We start from the raw sequence: 24,539 nt of genomic DNA on the forward strand, positions 1-24,539 counted from the left end.
GCAAAATACTATTGTACTGTGTTCATCTGTTACAAAAATGCGTGTTGTGCAGGTTTTGTGCCCTTAAAAGCTGCACTGTTTGAACCCGAGCTATAGCCTTCCTGTGTGGAGTTTGCATCTTTTCCCCTGGGTACTTAGACTTCCTTCCACAGTCAAAATACATGCATATTAGATTATCTGTGAATTCTGAATTGGCTATGGGTAAGAGATAGGTAAAGTCCTTGAAGTGCATAAAATAAAGTGTTTCGTGAATGTATGGTAAACACTTCGAGTTGTTAGTATGAGTAAAAAAAAAAGATATATATATATGAATGTGAGTAATATGGAAGTGATAACAGTAAAATCACTCAATGTGGACAAACTGAGATGTTATGGTGAAAGTGCACCTTTGTTTCTTTAGACATCTTAGGCTGTTCATCATAACACAAAAATCTAATCGTGTGATAATGTGTGATATATTATCAGCACACATATTTATTTGCTTTATCAACTATCAGCTTTTCACCTTATTCATTATATTTGTTTCCCGATTCAATCAATTCTTAAACCAGGAGATTACAAGTTACCAAAATAAAGTACATAATGTAAGAAGACTAATGTATTTATATCCATATATATCCTCATAATAATGTAGAAATGCTCCATCAAAAGTAGATAGTCTTAGATCTGTGTAGGTTCTTGGTGATCCCGGTCACGGTAGTCTTAAGAGCTTGAAAGTTTAGACAGTGATTGGACGTCTTTAAGTTATTCGAGGACATTGCATCATCGACTTAAAAAAAAATAAAAAATAAAATAAATCACCCCCACTTAAGAAACAACTCCCACTAGGGTTTAAATACCTGGAACTCTTCATCTTTTAGACGCATCTTGGATGAAAGGTGAAACATCTTCAAAGAAGTTAAATATGTCCAGTTGCCTTCTTTGAAGCTCTTACACACAGGAAATTACACTTCATTTTGATCAAAAGCTCTAGACTAGAAGCCAGTAAATGTTAGTAAAATAGGTAGCCATGGTAGAATTAATTTGAAAATACAGGTCATAGTGTTGAGCAGTGTGCAACACACTGAAGCAGTTAAACCAATCGTTATGTGAAGTGAATGCCAAATATGGAAGAGAAAATTGGTTAAACTTTTTTGAAAAGGGGGAGTAAAATTGTGACATGCTAGTTATTTACTTTTTGCTTTGTAGTTTATGTGAATAAAATTTGCACAGGGATTATACGCAAATATCTGAGCTGCCTGCAAAAATATGTTTGACACCGCTACGATTATGTGGAATGATGCGTATCACAACCATTTATGCCCCCCAGTGGCCACAGTGAGAAATGACAAAACCACTTTTTTGTGGTTGTTTGCTGCCAGGAACTGTTTAAGTTTAAATTAAATGAATTTAAACCACTTTAGAGAAATATACAACTCCCATCTTTCATGTCACCTTTTTGGATTTTAACATCAACAGTAAAAACTCCTTTTATGTCACATGATGCTAAAGCAACAGCCCATACAACAAGAGCTTAGTTCTTAATGTGGCAGGCTGGGTTTCACTCCAGTCCCTTTGCATCATGTCATCCCATCTCAATCCCAACTTTCTGACCCTATCACTATGTAATGAAAGCCAAAAATGAATATATAAAAGCATGTGCCAAAGGAGTCCTTTTAATCAAAAACCTCTCATTTTCCATGTCAATATACACTTGAAATTCCTCTCAAACAAATGCATTTTCTTGAAAACATTTTGGAATACAGACTAAATGCCAAAGAGAGGCACTTCACTAAAACTTGAATACAAGACACAAAAAGAACTATACATATTTGTTTTGACATGTACTCGAGTGACTGTGAATCATCACAGTGCGCCTTCAGAAATCAAACAGTTTGCTTTGTAGATTAACAAAATGCAAAAATACAAACACACTTGGCAAAAAACCACTGGAGAAAATAAAGCATCAAGTTTGCAAGCCAAAAGCATGAGGCCAGTGAGACAAACAACGATAACACATCCTAATTTGATTGTTTTTAATGGACAGGAGGATTTATTACAGCTGTATTGCTTGACTTGACTTACAATAACAACAGTCTTAGATGGTATATGTACAGTAGCTGTCTCGGAGCCGCTTATGCTGATCTGACCAAACTGTTAAACTCCAAACCATGATGTCCTAACCAGCCTGATAGGAGGTTTGGTACACTTCCTATCTAATCGAAATCTAAAAAATATTCCCTACGGTTCTGTGCTTGTGTCAGCCTCTGATATGCTCTGCTATCTGCCTATACAGACAAGCTTGTTATGGAGCAGTTGGGTGCACATAAAGATCGATTAATGTGTTTATGTTCTCTTTAGTTGTCCCATCTGCTCTTTCTACGTTTAGGTGGTTCAGGGACAGCAAAGCTATCGCTTCCTCTGTCCCTCCCATCTCCACTCCCCCTGTCTCCCCCATCCCTATCACTCCTCCGATCATCTCTGTCCCTCTTGCTTCCATCTCCGTTACGACTGTCACTGTGGCGGCTGCTGCTGTGGCGATCACGGTCGCCGTGGCGGTCACGATCTCTATCTCTATCCCCGTGACGATCCCGGTCTCCGTAGCGATCCTCGCTACTGTATCGATCGTTCCTGTCGCTATGGCGGTGTTGACTGTCACCGTGACGCCCCCGGTCGTCCCCGTGTCTATCACGTGAGCTCTCTCTCTGTGACGGAGGTGCAGGTGGAGTGTAGCTCTGGAGTGAACTGGTTTGACTGGTGGGGGCCACTGAGCTCAGGGAGCCAGCACTGGTGAAACCCACCATGGACAAGGTAGCACTGTGAGACCGTTCTGAGCCATTGGCAGATTCTGTTGGCACAGAGCTCAGGCTGCCGGCACTGGTCCATCCTGAGGAGCCACTAGACTTGGCACTGAGCTTTGGGGGGCCGCTGGATGCAGCTACAAAGTGGCTCTTATATTGAGCCTAGAGGAAAAAGAGACATTATGAATGACTAACTATCTTAAACCTAAGGCATTTATTCCTTTCTAACAAAGAATGTCCAAAGTAAGCGTGCACAGTAAGTTTAAGATGAACTCATCAAGATGCAACTGAACTGCTTTTCAGCTTTGATTTAAGCGGCTAAACAAAAAATACTGCATTAAGCACTGAGGAGTTACAGAAATCTTTATACATAATACATGGAGGTAAGTCTAACAAAGGAGTATTAAGGCCACACTGAGGAAAAACAAATATTATTGATCATTTTGAGAAAAAAGTCGAAATACTAATTTGAGTTAAAAGTTGAATCGTGCAGATTACTGCTGTCGGTTTAAGGCAAACTGTCACGGCTGCTATACCCTCTACAAAATGCCTTGTGTAGATATAACATACATCCTCTTTATTGAACGAGGGTGGAACCATCGATAATCTTGCCTCTGTCCATTACCAGCCCTTCCATTTTGTACAAATGCACTCTTCCAAGTTTGTGTGGTTTTTCTGTTTGACCAAATGCAGCTTCTGAATCTTCTTTTCACCGTCGTTCTTATCACCACACTGTGTTTATGCGCTAAAAGAGAAATCATTTCTTTCCTCCTCAAACGTGCATTTGAAATCTCTCTAGGTAGGAATAATTATAGACCATAAAGGAGAATGGCAGAAAAATTGAATTAGTGAGTACCTGGAAGGCTTGTTTCATTGCAGACATGCGATCTCCCATTGCCCCAGTAGTTGGTTTGCTGTAGCCTTCATAGCTACTAGTGGAAGACAACAAGCTACTAGTGCTGCTACGATCCTGTAAAGAAAACAGTTATAAGTCATTATCTGTTATTATGGGCATTTTGCTAATTAATTTACAGTGTGCATTAATGATTACAATCATTAGGTTTTAACTTACAGAACTTTCAGCCCCAAGGCCGGGTCTCTCTCTGTAACCAAGACCACCTCCACCAATATTCAGTTTCTTTCCTTTGCCACCCTTGAATCGTGACTTCCTGAACCAGGGATTCTGGGGAAAAAAACCCCAAAACAATGCAAATTGAGCAAAGTTTATAAAAAAAAAATCAATTAATAAAGTGATGCATTTAGTCCAGATAAATATTATTTGTGAATCAGTGATTTATCTAACCTGCATGGCCAAGTCCATCAGTTCTTTGGAAACAGCCTGATTAGCTCCCTCCAGATTCCGCACCAGGTCCCCAGCAAATGATGTGTCTTTATTAGTGAGGAGAGTGTAGGCCACACCTTTCTCTCCAGCACGACCCGTTCTACCGATCCTGTGGGTGTGTGTGTCGATGTCTCGTGCAACGTCGTAGTTCACCACCGTACGAATTGATGGGATGTCCAGACCACGAGCTAGTAAGAGGAAAAAAGGGAGCAAGGAAATGTGTTTCTCAGCTTGAAGAAAATTAAGTTGCTACAGAAAGTGATGAAAACGTAAAGAAAAGGGAACAAGGAAACCTTAGTGTCAATCAGAACTACATCGTGTACACACCAGCTACATCAGTGGCCACCAGAACGGGCAAGTTCTTCTTCTTGAAATCACTGATGACCTTGTTCCTCTCGCTCTGGTCCATATCACCATGCAGGAGGCCCAGGCTGTAGCCCTCTTGAGTCAGGTTAGTAGCTAGCTCCTCACAGTTGGCCTTCTTGGTGACAAAAATGAGGACCGATCCTGTGGAGGTGAATTCGACCAGCCGGCGAGTCAGCCAGCCCCATTTATCAGACCCACTGACCAGCATCTCCACTACCTGAGTCACATCCTCATTGGCCTTTTTAGAGAGGATTAAAATAAAAGCAGTGTCAGGGCATTTTTTTGTTTGCATTTTAATGAAAGCCTAAAAGAAACATGTTATGTACTTTTTAATACAGAGCTTCAAAGACAAAAATGTCTTACAAAACTTTTGAGTAGACATGAAACTACGTTTTAAAAATCTAAAGTTAGGAAAAGTTGAATTCTATGTACTTCACCACCCTGTGAACATTTAAGAAGCATTAACATTAAAAGCTATATTTACCTCTCCAATGTCTCCCTGCACGACACGAATGGGATCAACCAAAATGTCTCTAGCAAGCCGCTCTATCTTCTTCCGAAATGTAGCACTAAACAGAAGAGCTGAGAAGAAATTAATGAATCAATATTAATATATAAATTCTCAGTAGTTCCAGTATTTGCATTAAAAAAAAAAAAAAGAATCATATCACTTACTCTGTCTGTCTGGGCGAACGTGGCTGGCAATGGATCTAACCTGATATTCTAAAGCAAAAAGAAAGAAAACAAAAAATGATTTCAACATACTGTAAATTAGAAAGAATAAAAGCACAACATCTTTCCTAGAGCAGTGACCATGATAACCCACCAAAGCCCATATCAAACATTCGATCAGCCTCATCAAACACCAGGTATGTTACTCTCTGCAGAGACGTGGCCTTCTTTTTAACGTGGTCTATCAGACGACCCTGTGCAAACACACACGTGCAGTGAACTTAATGCTTATTTTGCAACAGTGCAGCAAATGCTTCATCTTTAACCAGGAGAAATGAAAAAAGGTTCTTACTGGAGTGCACACAACAATCTCTGCACCGTCCTGCAAAGCCTTGGCTTGCTCCCACATGCTGCCTCCTCCATATACAGCCACTGAACGCAATGAGTAGGCTTTCCCAAAGCGCTTACATTCTGCATGGATCTAGTAAATATTAACAGTTACACACCATACTGAGCCAACGCTTTTAACATTGTAATTTCAAATATACCCTTTATACTCCAACCTTCTCTTACCTGCTGACAAAGCTCTCTGGTAGGGCACACGATGACTGCGATGGGTCCTTCCCCAGGCTCCAGTTCCTTTTGGTCCATGATATGAACCAGCATTGGCCAGATAAAAGCTGCAGTTTTGCCGCTGCCCGTTTTTGCAATACCTATCATATCACGTCCTGACAGCGCAATGGGGACACCCTAAAATCAAAATTTATTCCCCATTAATAACAACTTATTAAATTTTCACCCATGTGAATATCAAAACATTAAATTACAACATACCTGACACTGAATTGGTGTGGGCTGAGTATATTCAGACTTCCGAATTTGGTGCATTAGTTGCTCATCGAAATTAAAGTGGGCAAAGCTGGTACAAGGTTTTGGAGGGGCAGCACCAGATACCTGAGAAAGAACAAAACAATGAGCAACAAATAACTTAATCTTTATTTCGCGATCCATGTTGCTAGTAATATCGGTGATAAAGAAAATAAGACTAGAAAAGAAAGCTTAAACTACATCCCTATCCCTTCTCAGGTACAAAAAATGAATAACAGACTTACTCGTAAGTTCAGTTTATGCCTCAACTCCAGCACCTGAGTTCCAGTCAAGCTGCTGAGTTCCTCATGCTCTTCGTAAAAGTTTTTCTCAAAGGGTGGATAATCAATCTATGAAAAATTGCAAAAAAGGCAGCAAAATGTACAATCAAATAGTTCATATGTGAGAAATACAAAAACAACAACAACCCCCCCAAACAATTGTGTGTTTTCAGTGAGAATTATGAACTTTACCTCTGAGTGGTCAATAGGAGGGAGTGGCATGATAATTTTCTTGGTTGTAGAGGGAATTGGATTCCCATCACTGTCATAATCAATGTTTTCCTCCTCCTCTTCCTGTGTCAGCCCAGCGGTGGGATTCTCTGCCATGTAGCGGAAGTAAGCTTCCTGCAGAGATTAAATCATTTCAGGTAAAAAAGTGAGCTAGTACAGCCTTACTACAGCCTCCAGGATGAAGTGACAAATGAGACTTTCAGCTTTATAGCACAAGCTTAACATACGGGTTAAAGAATACTCAACAATTTAAAAACAAGAATGAAATGCATTTAAAAATATTGATCCTATATGCAACCTGGTCAAAAAAAAAGGGAAGACATGAGGCTTTATAACATTAGAGAGGGTAGACCTCTCTGACCAGCAAAGTAGAGGATTAAAAACTTTGGAGGGCTCACTCACTTGCTCATCTTCTTCTTCAATGTCATCACGAATACCCCTGAAATGACAAGCGGAGAAAAAAAAACTTCCCTGCGGCTCGTTCGTACACCAAAGACAGCCCACATCCCACTATGAGTACGATCAATCTGCTTACCTCACAATATCTTTCTTTTTTTTTTTATTTAGCAAAGGTACTGTTGGATTTTTATTTTTATTTACATTTTTTTCTTGGAGAAATTTGAATGATAAGGTTTGAGTAAAGTTTAACAGCTTTTGGCAACTTAAGCCACATTTAAAATTAAATGAAATTTTGATCCAATTGTGGGCAATTTCTTTTTTCCTGTTGAAATTATTTTATTTAATGCCTAACACCTAAATTAAGCATAAAAACAAGCAAATATAGAGTCTTACTTGGCTGACTTTTTCTCCTTCTCCTTTTCCTCTAGTTTCTTCATGTCTTTAGCTGCTTGGTTCTGAAAAATAAAAATAAAATAAACCTGTTAAAGGCAGAATTTAGTTTAGTTTGTGTCTCTGCTTATCTGTAAAATCTACTCACCTCAACTTCGGCCATGAAAGCATCCAAAGGGTCATCTTCGCTGTCTGAGCCACCACCTGACTGCATCTGTTGCCGTGTGGGTGAGTTTTCAGCTGGGATGTAAGGCAGATCCATGTTACTGCTGGACTCCTCTTCATCATCTTCAAAATATCTAATTGAAAAGAGGACATATGCAGCTTATACATTTACTCACAATCCCAGTATGTGCTGCTATCAAGGGCTGAAATTAATATTTCTATTACTGTACATATGTGAGATATGTAATACTCACGCATTTTCCTCATCAAAATTAGCTCTTTTGGTCCCTATTTTGTAGAATGATGGGAGCTGCTGGTTCTTCCCATATCCACCACTTCCAGATCCTGGGCCTCCAAATGATGTGTGTGATTGATGAGGAAGGCGAGGCTCTTCTTTTTTTCCTGCGAGTGAAAACCCCCCAAAGCCAAAACCTCGCTTCACACCAGGACCACCTTTGTTCCAGTTCATGGCTGTTCTGAAAAGAATTTAAAAAAAGAGCTCTTAGAGAAGTCTCTAAAATCTTAAACCAGCCCTGTTACACTTCCCAATTTAAAGTTAAAAAATAGTTCTTCTTTCAGTTCTTCTTTCTCCTTTGTCACACCAACCCTGCTTCACTACATCCACCAACCTCTGTGATCCTCCTCTCTTCCTCCTTACAGGCAGCTCAGTTTTTAAAAACCATCTCAAACTTGCCTCTTTAGTGTTGCTGGCCTGAGCTGTTCGTCTGATGTACTCACTTCTAATTTTGTCCATCCCAACTAAAACCTGATCATGTTCAACTCAGCTCAGGCTCCTGTCTCCACCCTGTCTCCACTGTCCGTTGCTTTGGATGGTTGACCCCAGGTATTTAAACTCATCCACCTTGACTACCTTTCACTGTTACACCTGTCTCCCTCTAATTTGTGCACATGTAATCTGTCTTGGTTATACTGCCCTCCATTCCTATTCTCTCCAGACCATAAATCTCACCAGTTCGCTTCCTCCAGCTCACTATTCTCACTACAAATCACAACGTCATCTACGAACACCATAATCCACGAAGACTCCAACCTGACCTCATCTTTCAATGTGTCCACCTCCACTGCAAACAATAAGGGGCTCAGAGCCGATCCTTGATGTAATCCTACCCCCACAGTGAACCCATCTGTCACACCTACTTCATACCTCACCACTGTCTGTCCTCACACATGTCCTGCACCACGCTTACATGCTTCTCTCCCAGTCCCCACTGCCTCATGCAATAACACAGTTCCTCTCTTAGAATCCTATCATACACTTTTTCTTGATTCAGAAAGACAAAGTGCAGCTCCATCTGACCTTTTCTATACTTCGTGGCTCTTTATTAAAGGTGCCCTCAGCACAATCTGACTCAGCATTATGGACACCTCTCTCTTTAGTCGGTCACATGGTCAATAGCGTCCACTTCTAACAAGGGCATTTCGGTGGATAATGACGAGTTTACTAACAAATAATACGGATTGTAAGTACATTACATCCCCTACTGCGGAAAGCAACTTTAGCTGAACAACACATGCGCAGATGAGCATCTACGACTATTCACGTCAATACGACTACTATGATAAATACACAAAATTCATGAAACGCCTTTATTGATGTCTATAACGGTACTACAGAAACTGCTGTCTATTGGCGGTATGCATATTTGTTAACAAGCAACAGCAAAGCATCGACGTTACGGTTCCTAAAGCTTACCGCATACGCTAAATACGAAGATAAAAGTAAACAATACATTTTGATTGCCCTGCTAGCTTCGAGAGGTTGTTTGCGTCGTAGCAGTTGGACAATAACAGCACTTGGACATGATTTATCTGCACCAAATGTTAGCGTTAGCTCAAGGCCGCAGTAAGGCCGAGGAGGTGTGCGACGTTAGGATCGAAACTTTGCCGTGAACGAGGCCCTTTCACACCCAAGCGCAGCACAGAGCTTCATTTTTTTTCATTAGCCGAAAGCATCGATCCTTTGTAGTGCTAAACGGTAGGGAGTATTTATTTACCTGTTTCTTTTACCAATAAAAGCGCCTCTGTTTTCACTAGTCCCCCACGGTGCTTGCGTCAACCGTGTGCGCGAGGTTTCTTTTTGCGCATTTCGTCATTCGCTGGCGACACGGCGCGCAACCCATAAAGCTTAGTAGAGAGCTATCAAAAACATCCTGCCGGAGAGGATGGTGCGCCAAATAAGTTAGTCTAAGACGGTATCACATCAACAAGGCATTTCTGCTCCGAGCATTATACGGGTGAGTTATCGAGGTGTTAAAATAATGGCGTTTCTGACTAAAACAGGTTGATGTCGCCGTTTTAGCTAACTATGCCACCCTGTGTCCTCCATCATAGCAACATTAGCGAGTACCCCCCCAATAATAACAATAATATTATTGTGGTACTAGTGAATGATTTCTTTATTTTCTTTCGCTTTATTCACGCTTCTCCTTCTTCTCCTTTTTTGTTGTTGCTGACAGTCGCTCAGCAAATCTGTTTGCGTAGCCATCATCAATACTGAAACGTAAACTCCGACCGCTTCTAAGCTTAAAATGACAAGAAAAGAGATGTCATGCGTCAAACCAATAGTTACTTCTACAGGTCATTTAGCTGGTTGTTTTATTTTTCTATACAAGGTTTAGTAAGCGCTTTAATGAACTGCGATAACTTGTAAGCGAAATGAAAACGAGGAAAGACTGGTTTTGCTTGTTTGGCGACGTACCAAAGCATTAGACATGTTATTGTCTACAACTTGTGTTAAATTTCACATTTATTCTGTGAAATAATTGTAATATGTATTGATTATATTAAATTTAATTAACCACTACTACAGCTGAGTGAGGCTAGACCGCTACATACATTTTTTTTCTTTCTTTCTTGTTTCCACAGTTATTCCCTTTATCTGTTTTCGGCATCAAATGTAACACACTTGAGAGGATCGATGTCTTTTCTTGTAAGTATTTGGTCAAATTCTTCTAAATTCTTGTATTGTCTTGCAGGGCTGGTATCATGAGGATTGATTCTTAAGCCAGACCATGCCTTATGTCTAATTGTATGCTTTTATTCATTATGCCCACTGAAGATTGCCACTGTACCAAGAGAAGGATTAATCCCTTTAAGGGATTCATCATTAGTGTATTCATGTTTCTAAAGTTAACACATCAAAGAAACACTTTGCCTTTCGATCCAGCACTGCTTATAGATATACAAGACTGGACACAATTGCTAAATGTGTTTGAAACAGAGCTTTGCACAACTTTCTCTTGCACAATATTAAAGAAACTTCTACAGCTGCACCTTACTAAATTAACCAACTTTATTCAGCAACATTAAATGTGCCTATATTTATGTGTAACCTTTCCTTATTCTTGCTTGCATTTCTCTCCTTTTTTCCATTAACTCTCTGTGTATGTCAGCGTTGGGTATCTGAGAAATTGAGTGTGGAGAGCCTGCGGGATTTGGAGTTGTTTGGAGGTGAGACTCAAAGCCAAATTAATTTTTAACCATAGGGTTCACCTTTCACAAACCACTGACCATTCAACAGCACCAACAGAAAACAACTTTCAGTTTTCACTGAAGCTTTGCTCCAGTTGAGTATTTACTTTGCTGTGAATTTCACAATTATGAAAGCTTTCCATCCCCTAATCATCTGTCAGCAGCGTTCTTAACTTATTGTTTCATTTTACAAGGGAACATTATCACAGGATGGCACTCACAACTGATGTCATGTGGGCTTGCCACGCTTCTTCTGAAGTTGTATTTGGTATTAAAAGTTCTTATTTTTGACTATTAAATATTTTATTTCACAAGTAATTAAATGCGACTTTATCCTTTTAATGAATTAAGTTGCAGCTGACCACATGTACTGTACACCATTAACATAAATGGTCATTAAAAATGGGATACACAGTAGATACATATGTGAAACAATGCAGATCATTTAAACATGTGGTTATAAACAAAGATAAAACATACCTAAAAGGAAAAAAAAATAGTGCAGTCCTAGGAATGTCTAAGAGGCAGAACTCTCAGAGTCCCACGCCTCTAGTAGAGGACCCGAGTTTGAGGAGCACATACCATGCCTCGGGGGTGAGAGGGAGATTTATTTATTTAAATAGGAAGAGGGTACAATAGTATTAAAACAAGGATGGGAATTAAAATGCTTTTGTCTTGATTATTTTGGTTCCCTTAGATTCCTGATCTGGGGGGAAAAAATAAAAAAATTCACGAGGTTTCAGCATTGGTGCAACTCTGAGTGTGAAAACAGGGTGGAAATAAAGCAAAAAAACAACAAGGAAAAAACAAGAAAGGCATGCATGTGACTGAACTGTGCAAAAGGTCCACAGCCATTAGTTTGGTGTAATTGTTTTGCAGTGCTCAGCTGACAGAAAAGTATGCAAGCATTGATAAAAACTGATCTGAGGTCTGAGACATAGAGTTAAGGTAAATGGACAATCTGCAGCTATTTCTTAGTCCCCACCTTCAGTGACTGCAGTTCATGCATTAATTCATTAATGACTGCACCTTAAGGCTACAAGAAACTCTTTAGTGAGGTGTAGAGGGACTGTTGCAATGAGGGTGCTCCAGGTTTTGCAGGGTTCACAGCACTACAATGTCACATACATAATTTAATGTAATTGGTTACTGAAGAAACATCCATATTGTTGTAAAGCCTACATAGTATGGTGTCTCAGTTAATTGGGCTCCAAGGAGTCTAGTGTTAAACTCATTACACAGCCTTAGCAAGGGATGTCTGTGTCTCTCACTTTGTCTTACTTCTTCCCAGCTGACAAGTCATTTAACTCTGAGCAGCTTATTTAAGGTTAGATTTGGAATAGTTCCACGTGCATACAAGGAACATTTATGCAACTTAAAATAAAAAATCTTGATATTGGCAACAGAGTTGCTTTGCTAATGTGTTTAGAGTTGTAATGATTTGCTAACTCTTGTTTCTGATATTCTATATAGTTTTTACCCCTCAGCCATAAAGGGCTGATGGGGTATTGTTGTCACCCTGCCAGGTGGGTGATGTCGACACATTTTGTAAATGCAATAACTGAAGAACAAAGCGACGTACAATTTTCAAATTGACACCATATGTATAGCTACCAAAAAATCTTGAAGAAGTTCATATCTGTGTGACCTAGACCTTAAGGTCAGAGGTCAAGTTTTCTGAAAATCCTGTGAATGCAAAGCTCATCTTTGGGCTGTCAGACTCCTCAATAATTAGTATTATAATTGTGATATTCTTGTTATTTTTGTCAAGTGTTTGTTTTTAATAAGAAGTTGTACAGTATTTGTCTCATTTTCATTTCAATGCATGCAGATCATTGCTCAGAGCTGCATTTGGATCAAGTATTTAATTTCTGTTTTGGCTGTGTTCATGATGGTTAAAATAACATCTGGGAAGAGCCTGATGGGTTTAGTGAGATTGTTTTGTTTTATTTTTTAAATTTGTGTTTTTTAAGAACGAATGAAGCCTTTAAAACAGATAATTCTGTGTGGGTGGTCACCAAGGACAAAGATGCTGAATTAGACAAATCATGTGAAACCAGCAAAGCTCATTTATCAAATTTTGGGTCATGCAGCAAACCCTTACTTCCAGAGGCTGTGTTAACCAGTTCAAAAGCTTCTCTAAACACAGATCCTTCTCTTGTTTTGTTTGTGTACATGTTTTTATGTCATTGATGTGGTTTTTCTACCCCAGAGCAAGCTCAGGGAGTCTCTCGCAGGAAAGTAAGTGTGGTACTCCTGCCACTGCATCACCCCATGTGCCTTTTGTGTATGTGCGTGCATGCATGTATATGTATGTGCGCACACAGAATAAGCAGAATCCACTACCCCCTCAAGGCTTTGCACATTTATATATGCATGACTTTGCAGTTCATGACACACACTGTACATGCTTGTAGCATAGAAAGCCCTTTTCACCTCACTCACAAGGGCTTCTGTTTTGTGGTTTATAGACAAGCATACCTACAGCTTATTTGAAATAGTCTGAGTCCTTTGGTGTGCTGCTGTTTACATGTTGGCCTTCAGGCAGCTGCTGTTTTGGATTTTGTTGGGTTTTTGTAGCCGTACTAAAAGTCTTGAGTAACATTAAAAAGATATTGTATGTTTTCACACTTCCTGTGTGAGGTGACGGCCCCTATGTTGAGTTGGTGGTGAGCTGAAAGTGTCACACTTTGATGTCTGCGACCGTGTGTCCCTGCAGTTTGTTAATGGATGGAGTTCCATGTGTTGAGCTTTTGCAATGCACGGTAACCCTTTCTAAATCTGATCACAGTGGCAGCGTCTAGTGTACCCCATGTGATTAGATGACATTTGCCGACACTCCCTTAAGCGATGGCTACCAAAGCATGTTTGACTTTGCTGTCATGCCAGTTTTAATGTGTATTTAATTTAAACTACATAAAGATAATTTCTTGTGGCTTGGTTTACACAAGAAACAACTCTTAGTTTTATCTGTGAGGATATTTTCGGAGTTGTGTGTTCCTGATCTTGATCTTGAAGCCATCTCCAGCCTGTAAGAGTCAATTATGATCAAAGAAGGGTGCTGTTCTAATTTTGCCTGTCTCTTACTGCTGGTCACCATGGAGACAGTCCAAATATTCATACATCTTGCTGCCATTTGCCTCCACAGCTTGACTGCAGTCTGTCCATTTCCATCATTTTAACAGAAGTAAACTGATGGAATTCAGGAGTCCTCACTTTCAAAAATATAAGCTGTTCTCTACATGTTATGTAAAAGGTTTTAAGCTTAACTTCTGTTTTTGTTATTGGAGAATTAGTTCATAGCATAGATGGTTTAAAAGATGGCACAGTTACCATGAAGTCTCGTTCCGAGGCTTTGAAATGAGCATTTACACTATTAGCGTCTTGGTTGCAAAACAAACAAACAAACAAACAAAAAAATGCAATCAGATGTAATGGAGAGGGGCAGATCTGACTTTGAAACTGCTTGCTTATCGGTTCGTGACTTGTAATTGACAAGTTATTAGCACACGAGCGTTCACACATGGCTTTCAGATAGGGCAGGGGTGTCAAACTCAAATACACAGTGGGCCAAAATTCAAAACTGGAACAAAGTCGCGGGCTAACATTAATATTTATTGGAAAAAAAATCTTCCTCCAGATATAAGAATGAATCTTTTCTTATGGACTCAAATAAGTTTTGCTGGAAAACTGAATATGGAACAAGCAAAGCTTAATACTAAACAATATATATATTAGCTGTATAATACCAGTAGGCCATCTCTAATAGTATTTTGGTATGGCTTCGTGGGCCAAATGTAATTAGGCTGCGGGCCAAATTTGGCCCGCGGGCCAGAGTTTGACACCTATGAGATAGGGATTAAGACCCTTCACAATTGGCCTGGAAGCTACATCCATGTTTTTACACTGTGTTGTTCAGAGGAGTAACCATATACAACTGATGCACTGTAATTCTCTGGAGCAATTAAAATTGCGTATATGTCCTTAGGAATTATTGAGGTATTCTGATTAAGTGGAGCTCTGGTCATTATTTTAATGATTAGACTTATAGTTTGCCCAGTTTGTGTTGCTAATTTTCTCTAATTCCACTAGTGCTGTGGGTCATGCTAACATAGTCTCCTCTCTAGTGATCTTCTAACAGCTATCACACATAAGACTAAGTCTCCAGCTGTCACTCACAAACCCTTTTGGTTCAGTGCTATGACCACTGAGGTTCATGCCAGAACTGATCTTCGTTCACTGTTTCCTTTTCTCCTCCAGGCCAATGAGGACAGTCAGGAGAGTCTGACCTCGTTCCCTCGTCGAGACACTATGGGCAGTTTCCTTCCTGACAGCAGCTCTTATGAGCTCCTTGCTGTTATTGGTAAGTAAAATCAAAGACATGCCTCAACTTAATTCAGTTTTTGTTGGCAGTAACAGATTTGTTTTGCCTGCACTGGCTAAAGAACAGTTTCTTGTGATGTTTTTTTTTTTCTTCATAAAACTAGATCACCTAGGGTTTTTCCTGACTCCTAATGCACCTTTTAAGCACAGCTGGCCTCCATATAGTTAAGGTAGTAGCTTTGGGTGACCTTCATTAATGTCGTTCTTGTTATTTCTGGACATTTGTTAAACAAAATGTATTGATGCTTGAGTAAAGAACACTCAACTTAAAAATAGTTATATATAAACAAGTGGTCAAAGGAACAATAAGCTTTTTCTATAGCAATAAGTCTATCAACTGTTCATTTAAAATTTTTATCACTGCTCTTTTTTTCAGTATTGATCAGAATTTAATCAAATGTACACACACCGTGGTCACCTTCCTGTGAATTATGATAGCTCATGAGCTGGATCTGCTACTATATCAGTAGTTTAGAGTCCTGGTGGTTTTTCCTTCCTTTTAAACTAAAGATGAATGTAATGAATTGTTTTAAGTGTAGCTAAATGTGTTGTTTTGGTTTTTTTACTATTAAAGGTAGTATTTGGATTGTAAATAAAAAGTATTGTTAAGTTGTGTGTGTTTAGCATTTAACAACATACAACAACATAAATATTCAAACAAACAGAACTGGAGGATGACTTTGTCTCAGTGATTTAAATATTGTCTTGTAGGTCGGGGCTTGGACAATTTAATGACTGTTAACCTGGCTCGATATAGACCCACTGGGGAGCATGTAGCCATCCGACGGATTGACTTGGAGTCATGTACTAATGACATGGTTACCTACCTGCAGGTTTGAATCGCTCAATGCCTTCAGTGTGCATGACTTGACTCTTATGTCACCCTCCTCCCCATATTTCATTTTAGTGCTTTATTGAGAATTTATCTGTTTGCCAGCCTCGTAGTCTATTGCATTTTATGTAATCTTCTCCTCCCCATCTTTCGCTCTGACATAATAAGATGTAGTTTCCTTTCTGTCTCACAGGGTGAACTACATGTGTCAAAGTTGTTTCACCACCCCAGTATTCTACCATACAAGAGCGTCTTTATAGCTGAAAATGAATTATGGGTCATCACACCTTTCATGGCTTATGGTAAGAAATCCAATTTCTTACCTTATTGCTGTTTCTCATACGTTATGCAACTAAATTTATGTTAACAATTCATGAAGCAGCCTCTGCTAATGTCGGAGAGCTTTCTAATCACGATCATCTGTTTTTGAATCTTGCAGGGTCAGCCAGAGATCTCATCTGCACACATTTTACAGATGGTATGAGTGAGCTGACTATAGCATACATTTTGCTAGGCATGCTCAAAGCTCTTGAATACATCCATCATATGGGATATGTGCACCGGTAAGACAAGCATGTGGTTTAATGTATATTACCCTGTCATTAAAATACAATCATTCACACCTGATACGATATTGATTATCTTAAATGTTTTGGTTATGCAGGAGTGTGAAGGCCAGCCACGTTTTGATCTCTGCAGATGGACAAGTGTGCATGTCAGGTCTGCGGCGCATCTTTAGCCTCATTCGACATGGCCAAAGGGCCAAAGTGGTCCACGACTTCCCCCAGTATAGCGTTAACGTGCTGCCGTGGCTTAGTCCCGAAGTGCTGCAACAGGTACTACATTTTTCAACACTGTGAATGCTGTTCTGCGGTCAATGTTAGAGGCTGCAGAACTATAGTTTTCATGCTACATGCACAACGAAAATGAGAAGAGGGGTACAGATGAAACTGACAGTTTCTATTTGATTTTTTTTTTTTTTTTTTGAAGAATCTCCAGGGCTATGACTCTCGATCAGACATCTACAGCCTCGGGATCACAGCCTGTGAACTAGCCAATGGACACGTTCCCTTCAAAGACATGCCAGCTACACAGGTAAGCAGAGATGTGTCAACGGCCTAAATAGTCTCCTATGTTACATTTTGACTGTAGAAAGTAATTTAATGGTAAACAACAATATTGGTGTTATTTTCATTTTGATCTAAACTGAAGATTAGGGGCAAAGCTGAACACTAAAACCACAAACTCTTAAGGTGTGCAAGAAGGTCATTGGGTTAAACTAATACTAGCTCATTTCCACAGATGCTACTGGAGAAGCTAAACGGGACAGTGCCATGCTTGCTGGATACCACAACTATACCACCAGAGGAGCTGTCCATGAAGCCTTCCCGTTCTGGTGCTGACTCTGGGATCTGTGAGGGTCCAGGACCGGGAGGAGTCCGAAACTCCAACGGTGAACCCTCGTCATCGTCAGGAGGACACCCATACAACCGGACGTTCTCCCCACAGTTCCACGCCTTTGTTGAGCTGTGTCTACAGCGAGACCCAGAAAAAAGGTTGGGGAAACTCTCCCTGCATATTTAAAGTATATATGCGATAAATGCACTGCAACTGCTTTTAGGAATGTGTTATGACTGGGACACTAACTGTTTTCCCAATTGCATTTCTTCAGACCATCTGCAACCAGTCTTGTTGGCCATCCCTTCTTCAAACAGGTGTGCAAGATATCGAATTAATTATAACATTTTCACTTGTGTACATGTATCAGTATATAGTATTTAAAGTGTTAGACAATTGTGGGAGAGTTAGAACATTTAAATTTGGTAAATAAGATATGAATTGGTCGTGTTTCAGTTTGTTCTCTAAATCTTTTTGTTTTCTTAGATCAAACGGCGACCTTCAGAGGCCCTACCTGAGCTGTTGCGGCCCGTGTCGCCTATCACCAGCTTTGAAAGCTCCCAGCCTCAGGACTCACCTTCTGGACTTGCCAGTCTGGAGTCCGGTCTCAGCCACCTGGAAGTAGATGACTGGGACTTCTGACAGTGGAGGATTTGGCAGGAAGATGTTCATATGAGAAACTCTCTGAGCAGATGGGACAAGATTAGTTTTTGTTATGGCCCCTATGTATATAATACTAAAAGGAGTGGCTGTTCTCAGACCCAGGTTACAAACCAGCAGCCATCCTGCCTCTTTTGACATCTCTCACGCTTTTGTTCTTTAGATATGCACAAACTCTTGCACTGCACTGATTGCCTATTTGTCTCTCTCTCACACACACACACACACCTACACCTGTTTACAGATTGTACTCTTACATTACAAGCCCCCTGGAGCTAAAACAAAACAGGACTCTCACTTCCTCATGCTAGTGTTGAGGTCAGAGAGTCTGTGTTTGTAGCCTAAAGAGTCTCACAAAACAAACTGGTTTGAAGCTGCTACTAAATATTCAGAGGGGACACTCTACCTCGTGTGAGAACAGGGCTGCTTGATGCGGCCCATATGCTCAGTGAGGCCATAATGGCGCACAGCAGTCCTCACAGCTGACTCGGTTAGTCTTCTGCACCAGATGGAAGGTTTTGCGTTTACCCGGAGGGTCAATTAAATTAACAGCATGTAAACACATTTCTTAGCTCTACTTGTGTTACAGTGTAAACTACATTTCATGTTTCAGGCAACTATTCTGTTGCACAGAGGTTAAGATTAACGTGTTAGTTTAACCATCAAAGCATAGACGTATGTATTTGCTTGAACTTACTCTGGGTATTAACTCATGTCAAAAATGAATGTTTTATTGGTGCTTGTTTTGTCTGCATGTATATTTGAAAGTGAGGGCAAAGCAATGTGTTGCAAAACTCAAACTTGACTTTTAACAATAAACGTGGTTGACGTTAATTTTTTATTTTGATGGCACCACACAGTGAGGCTGTAAACCTTGTTTAAAAAATGTTTTATTTCAATTTTACACAGACAAACACGTAAGGGGAGGCTGGAAATGTTTGGATTTTGCTAATTGTCTTCATCGGATGGTGGTTGGTCTGTCATGGCATTGTGCTTCTCCAGCTTAGCCATCAACTCTGAGAGGGGAAAAAGGTAAAATAAAACATGATTAATGGGTATTATTAAGTTGCACTGATTACAATACTATCTTACAACCTTGATTATACTTATTGCGGTCAAAGACAGCTGGAAACCTGGTGGCCGAGTAATCATTGCTGTTATACTTTGAAGCCCGTCGCATGCATAGTTGACACATTTTTATGTAAATTCTCCACACCCGAGTGTGCAGTGACAAAAAGTAGGCAAACACACATCTGCATGGACTCCTTCACTCAAAGTCTAAAGCCAAAATTTATTTCACTCGTAACTGAGCGGACCCAAGGATGCAGAAAGGACAATCAAGACATTTAAAGAAGTCGTCTGTTTTATAGAGATCTTGCCTACCTTTAGCAGGATTGAACACTCCGTGGGTTTGAGTATCGCACACATAACAGCGCTTGGACTTGCGGTAATGCTGAAGTGCACAAACCTCACAAAAGAAGTGCCTGCACCTGAGAGACATTAGACTTGTTAATATGTTTCCAAAAACAGGGAACAGCTTGGCAAGGAAAAAAATGACATTAAAGTCTTACTTTGTGACTACGGGATTCTTATAGGATTCCCGGCAGATGAAGCACTTGAAGGGCAAGTCTTCCTCATCACTGCTTACTTCATAGTTCTCTTCATCTAAATAAAAATAAGACAGCGTTCAGGAAAAGATCGTTTACAGTAGGAACAAAAATGCAGTTCCTTCTCAACTCACCATTGGCTCCATATCGTCCCTCTTCCAGTTCCCTCTCAATCTGCCAGCCATGTTTGTAGTCTGATCTGTCGTGAAGAAACTTGCAGCTGTCTGATAGGAGAGATGATCATGAGGAAGCTTTATTGAACGACCAGTATTTTCTTAAATGTCTCACACACACTACAAATTGCTCTAATCTATAGATAAATAGAATAAAAAATACAACTCAATCGCAATGAAAAAAGGTCTTAAGAAAAAATATAAGGTTTTATGAAAACCACCCAAAAAAGTGTCTGCCAAAATTTTTCTTGTAAAGGCTTTGGCACAGTTGCAGTCACACTTGTGCCACCTGATGCATTTATACACGTAATAGTTTAATTTCCCACAAAACAAAAACAATACCGGAATAAAAACAAAGTTGTAAGGGAATTTGATATTATTGCCATTAACTTTTCCCTGATTTTCTGTCGTTTTTGTGAATTTCCCTTTTTGTCATAGTGACTTCTTTTAAACAAAATACTGCATGGTTTGACTTCCTGAAAAATCCAAATTCTTAAGTTCTCCCATTACATCACATGTTAAAAGTGTTTTCTCTTATAAACGCAGACCATTTGAAAGCAGTGAGTTTAATGTCATGTATAAGAAACCTGTTTGAGCTTTGTGACGTTTCGTTATTGTGCTGGGAGCAAAGTCTAAAGATGCGCTGTGGTCATTAAGAGTATGACATGGTCAGCAACAATACTCATTTATGCTGTGGCATTTAAACCAAACTCAACTTGTACTAAGGGACCCAAAGTGTGCCAAGAAAATGTTTCCCAACAATATTACACCAGCAGCAGCAGCATGAACTGTTAATACAAGACAAGATTCTTCTATCGTCCAGGTTAGAGTGAGCCTGTGTGAACTGTAGCTTGAGTTTTCTGTTCTTAGCTGTCACCAGTTCAACCCAGTGTGGTCTTCTGTTGCTGAACCTCCATCTGCATCAAGGTTTAACAGTTGTCCATTCAGAGATGCCCTTCTGCGTAATGTGTGGTCATTTAAATTACTGTTGCCTTCCTATCAGCTCAAGCAGTCAGACCAATCTCTGATTTCTGCCATCAAAAAGGGAAGTTCACCTGGAGAACTGCAGCTCACCTAATATTGTAAACCAGTCTCTGTAAACCCTAAAGGTGGCTCTGTGGGAAAATTCCAGTGCATCTACATTTTCTGAAATACTCAAGATCAGCTTGTCTGGCACCGACAACAATGCCACATTTGCCACATTTGAGTCACATAAACCAAATTTCTTGCCTGCTTCTATGTGGCTGAATAGATTTTTGAACCGACAAGCAGTTGAACAGATACACCTATTGAAGTGGCCAATGAGTGTATGTTGTTCTAACTAGTGGGAGGTTTTACTTACATTTGTCCCATTTAACACGTAACATTTAATCTGAGTTGTTTTTCTTCCTCAATAGATGGAGGGAAGTCATTAAAAAGACATTAAAATGAAAAGTGTTTGATTAATTATACAAAAGACATGTATTTTAAAATATCATACCCACCTCCAAAACCACAGAAACCAGTCTCCTTGTAGTCTTTGCAGATATCTGGCTGGTAGTCCCATCTGACTGTGGCTCGCAGATGTTCAGGGGCTCTGATTGGTCCTTTTCTGTTAAAATGATTGAACTGAATTATACATATCAGTATTAACTAATTACATTTCAGAACTAAAAAAAACCCAAAACTGCATCAGTGATAGATCATCAACCATGCACCATCATAGGAAAGTCTTGAGCAGATGGAGCATTATTTAATGTCTATTTCAAGCCCCTTAAAAAGCTCAAGATTTCCTTTGTCTTTGTGGTTTATTAGCACTTTTAATGATACACACATCCACAAGAGAAGTGCATTTGGTGTTCTGTTTACTTTTATTTTTTTAATGACACAATGTGACTGTGATGGAATGGATAAGCCTCGCCTTAATGCTCACCTGACCATGCCAGAGGAGGCATTGCCCATAGTTGTGTCTTTAGGCTTGATGAATTTTTGGTAGTTGTTGATGCCACGGTAGATTTTATCATCATCTTTACCTGTCAGTTCCTATTACAAGAGGAAAAAAAGAACATTAGTTCAATATTTAGTTGAAACTACTGGACTTTTTTTTTTTTAATTTTAGCACTCAAGTCACAATTTGTGAATATGAACAGAACAGTTTTCCAACTAAGTCATTATATGATAGGAGTTGTAGCCTTTTCTACAAGGCTTTAACATTAAAAATAGCATCTACTACCTCTTGGATTTTCTGACTCCTTTCAAAAATGGCCTGGGCATCTTTGTCTTTCTCTGTGTCCAGCTGATATGTAGCAGTTGCACCCATGTCCTCCGGTCCCTCTGGTTTCTTGTTTTTGGATAGGATTGGGAAAAAGATTTACATTAAATACTTATATGTGAGCACATCAATAAGTTTGCAAGACTGTGGCTCTTAAGCAGTATACAGGAGAGGGAACACACACACACAAGGCAAATCAGAAGAGGCCAAATCAGCATGCATACAGATGAAACAACAAAAAGGTTGGATACCTTGCTCATTCATATCCCCTTTACTTTTAAAGGACAGCCTTTAAAAAGTCAGTATGATAGAAAAAGTCAACTCACCGCTGATCGTGTGGACTTGTAGGAAACAGTCATCTTCTTGTCTTCTTTCTCATCTTCACTTTCACTGGATGATACAGCATCTCTCTCCACTTTCTTTGTCTGGACAAAAATCCCAAAACAAAAACAGTCACCTCTGTCTCATTTGAGGCTACTGTCATAGCAGTCTTGTCTGCAAATGTGTGTTTGCATGATTAGATTTATCAACTTTTTCAAAATATCAGGTTTGCCCAAATTCTAAATGTAAAAAGAAAAAGCTATATATGCATTAACATAACACACTTTTAAATACTTTAGTACTCTTGTAAATCTAAATGCAGATTTAGACTTTTGCAAATCTAACTTTGTACCAGCTGATTCTGGATACATACTTGCCGTTTCCAGTGCACGTTGAGGTACACAGTGATTAAAACAGAAAAAAAACAATTCTCGACAAACACGTGTCAAAAAAATATAAATAATAAAAAATAAATAAATAATCCCCTAATTACCCTCTGAATCATTGGGTTGACGCGAGTTTCTTTCTTTTCTTTTCTCACAACGAGGGTCTGGTCCTCATCACTGTTTTCATCTGAAAAGGACATGAGTGAGATACATTTGGTGAAAAAATCTAGTAACTTGCCCAATAACTGACAGCAGACTTGCAAAATCTTAGAATAATCTCGGAGTTAACTGGGAGGACAAAAAACAGCAGGCGCATCCAGTGTTCCAAATTCCGAGGAAACGTAAACGAGGCACGAATGTGAAATTTGTTTATAACAGGAACAAAATATGTGTCATCTGCGGTACTTTACATCGTTTCTCCGATTTTTGGAATCAGATACAGTAGTTTTGCCTCTTCCCGTGTTAATAACACAGTGGTTATCTGTAAAGGACTACGAGAACAGAAACAAGTAGTCGATCATTAAAAAGCTCGAGCGCTGTCGGCACCGGAAGTTCACTGGGCTTTAAATGATCAGAAAGTGAGTTAAATAGCAAACCTTTCTCGCTATCGCTTGCTTTTCTCTTTCGCCCAGAGAATTTCCTATTAGATTTTTTAAACAGAAAAGTGCAAGATCCCTCCCGAGGCTTCTCCGATTCCGCCATCTTGAATCTGTTTTGTAAATATCTGCTCTCGCCACAGCACCCTCTAGTGTCTAGGAGTCATCTTAAGTTAGTCCCTGTACTGGCCAAAAGGAGAATCACACCTGTCCATTTACTCAGGCATTGTAAAGTTAGATTTAAAAAGACAACAATGATACTTCAGTGAGAAAGTGGCTGCAATTTTTGCGAGCCAGTCAATCAAAGATTGCTCAATGATATTTACCTATTTCATATTTAAAAATAATTCATGAGAATTTAAGTTATGTCTTGGAAATCTTTAGAACTCTATGAAGTGCTGTTATGTTTTTAGAGCTGTGCCAGAACACGTTCGTCTGCCAAAGGGGGATTTAGATACTTGTCAAAAAGTTATAATTATTTAAACTGTTTTAAATGACTTGTTGGTCTATAATCTATCAAATAAATTGCAAAAGTTTCTGACCAGGCACAAGGTAGGAGCTGCAGGAAGTAATTGGCTAAGTTACTCTTAGACAGTGACTTCCTTTATTTTTCCAGGTAAAAAGTCTAACAGATATTAAAAATATCTTTTTCAAAACATGTTTGGTCAAAGAGGGCTTTGGGGATTACAACAAATGTAAAAGAACAGTTCTATAAAGATATTTTAAGCAGCAAAAAAGGACTGGATTGATTATAATGCAGGACGCAGAGTAGCTACAATAACGCAGAGTCGAGATACTTGCAAAAAAGGTCATTTCTTTATTTTATATTTAGCCCTTTGAAAATTCTGTTGACCCCAGCCTATCTGCCAATGTAAGGCAAGATATAACACATACAAACACATAAAAACATCAGCAATCACTTTTTTTGCCTGACACCGGAAGACTGG

At 39.5% G+C, this 24,539-nt stretch overlaps 3 protein-coding genes across 6 annotated transcripts; 1 reads left to right on the top strand and 2 right to left on the bottom strand.

Moving 5' to 3' along the window:
* Nucleotides 1-1,629: 1,629 nt before the first annotated feature.
* Nucleotides 1,630-9,566, bottom strand: ddx42 (DEAD (Asp-Glu-Ala-Asp) box helicase 42). 2 transcript variants are annotated; one of them, XM_026164213.1, is made up of 18 exons: nt 9,509-9,566; nt 7,748-7,964; nt 7,477-7,627; nt 7,332-7,393; nt 6,942-6,978; nt 6,501-6,653; nt 6,273-6,377; nt 5,995-6,114; nt 5,734-5,910; nt 5,513-5,641; nt 5,315-5,414; nt 5,164-5,211; nt 4,973-5,070; nt 4,450-4,726; nt 4,084-4,310; nt 3,853-3,963; nt 3,637-3,750; nt 1,630-2,942 (listed from the first exon to the last, which is right to left on the bottom strand). In XM_026164213.1, exons 2-18 carry the CDS (start codon nt 7,960-7,962, stop codon nt 2,337-2,339), a joined length of 2,730 nt encoding a protein of 909 aa, XP_026019998.1. In that variant the 5' UTR covers nt 7,963-7,964; nt 9,509-9,566; the 3' UTR covers nt 1,630-2,336. The 2 variants fall into 2 exon arrangements, with proteins under 2 accessions (XP_026019998.1, XP_026019997.1); XM_026164212.1 differs by having other exon boundaries at nt 7,748-7,969.
* A 118-nt stretch (nt 9,567-9,684) lies between these two features.
* strada (STE20 related adaptor alpha) lies at nt 9,685-19,092 on the top strand. 3 transcript variants are annotated; one of them, XM_026164216.1, is made up of 13 exons: nt 9,685-9,748; nt 10,380-10,443; nt 10,907-10,964; nt 13,198-13,226; nt 15,246-15,348; nt 16,080-16,201; nt 16,394-16,502; nt 16,640-16,763; nt 16,865-17,036; nt 17,191-17,295; nt 17,503-17,756; nt 17,873-17,915; nt 18,085-19,092. In XM_026164216.1, exons 2-13 carry the CDS (start codon nt 10,432-10,434, stop codon nt 18,238-18,240), a joined length of 1,287 nt encoding a protein of 428 aa, XP_026020001.1. In that variant the 5' UTR covers nt 9,685-9,748; nt 10,380-10,431; the 3' UTR covers nt 18,241-19,092. The 3 variants fall into 3 exon arrangements, with proteins under 3 accessions (XP_026020001.1, XP_026020000.1, XP_026019999.1); XM_026164215.1 differs by lacking the exon at nt 13,198-13,226; XM_026164214.1 differs by lacking the exons at nt 10,907-10,964; nt 13,198-13,226.
* A 39-nt stretch (nt 19,093-19,131) lies between these two features.
* Nucleotides 19,132-23,758, bottom strand: rnf113a (ring finger protein 113A). The gene is made up of 10 exons (XM_026164217.1): nt 23,593-23,758; nt 23,104-23,183; nt 22,616-22,714; nt 22,251-22,358; nt 21,951-22,060; nt 21,523-21,629; nt 20,000-20,089; nt 19,830-19,923; nt 19,642-19,748; nt 19,132-19,274 (listed from the first exon to the last, which is right to left on the bottom strand). The coding sequence occupies exons 1-10, from the start codon at nt 23,696-23,698 to the stop codon at nt 19,207-19,209; spliced, it is 969 nt and encodes a 322-aa protein (XP_026020002.1). The 5' UTR covers nt 23,699-23,758; the 3' UTR covers nt 19,132-19,206.
* Nucleotides 23,759-24,539: the final 781 nt, after the last annotated feature.

Source organism: Astatotilapia calliptera, chromosome 4 (genome assembly GCF_900246225.1).
Source record: "Astatotilapia calliptera chromosome 4, fAstCal1.2, whole genome shotgun sequence".
NCBI lineage: Eukaryota > Metazoa > Chordata > Actinopteri > Cichliformes > Cichlidae > Astatotilapia > Astatotilapia calliptera.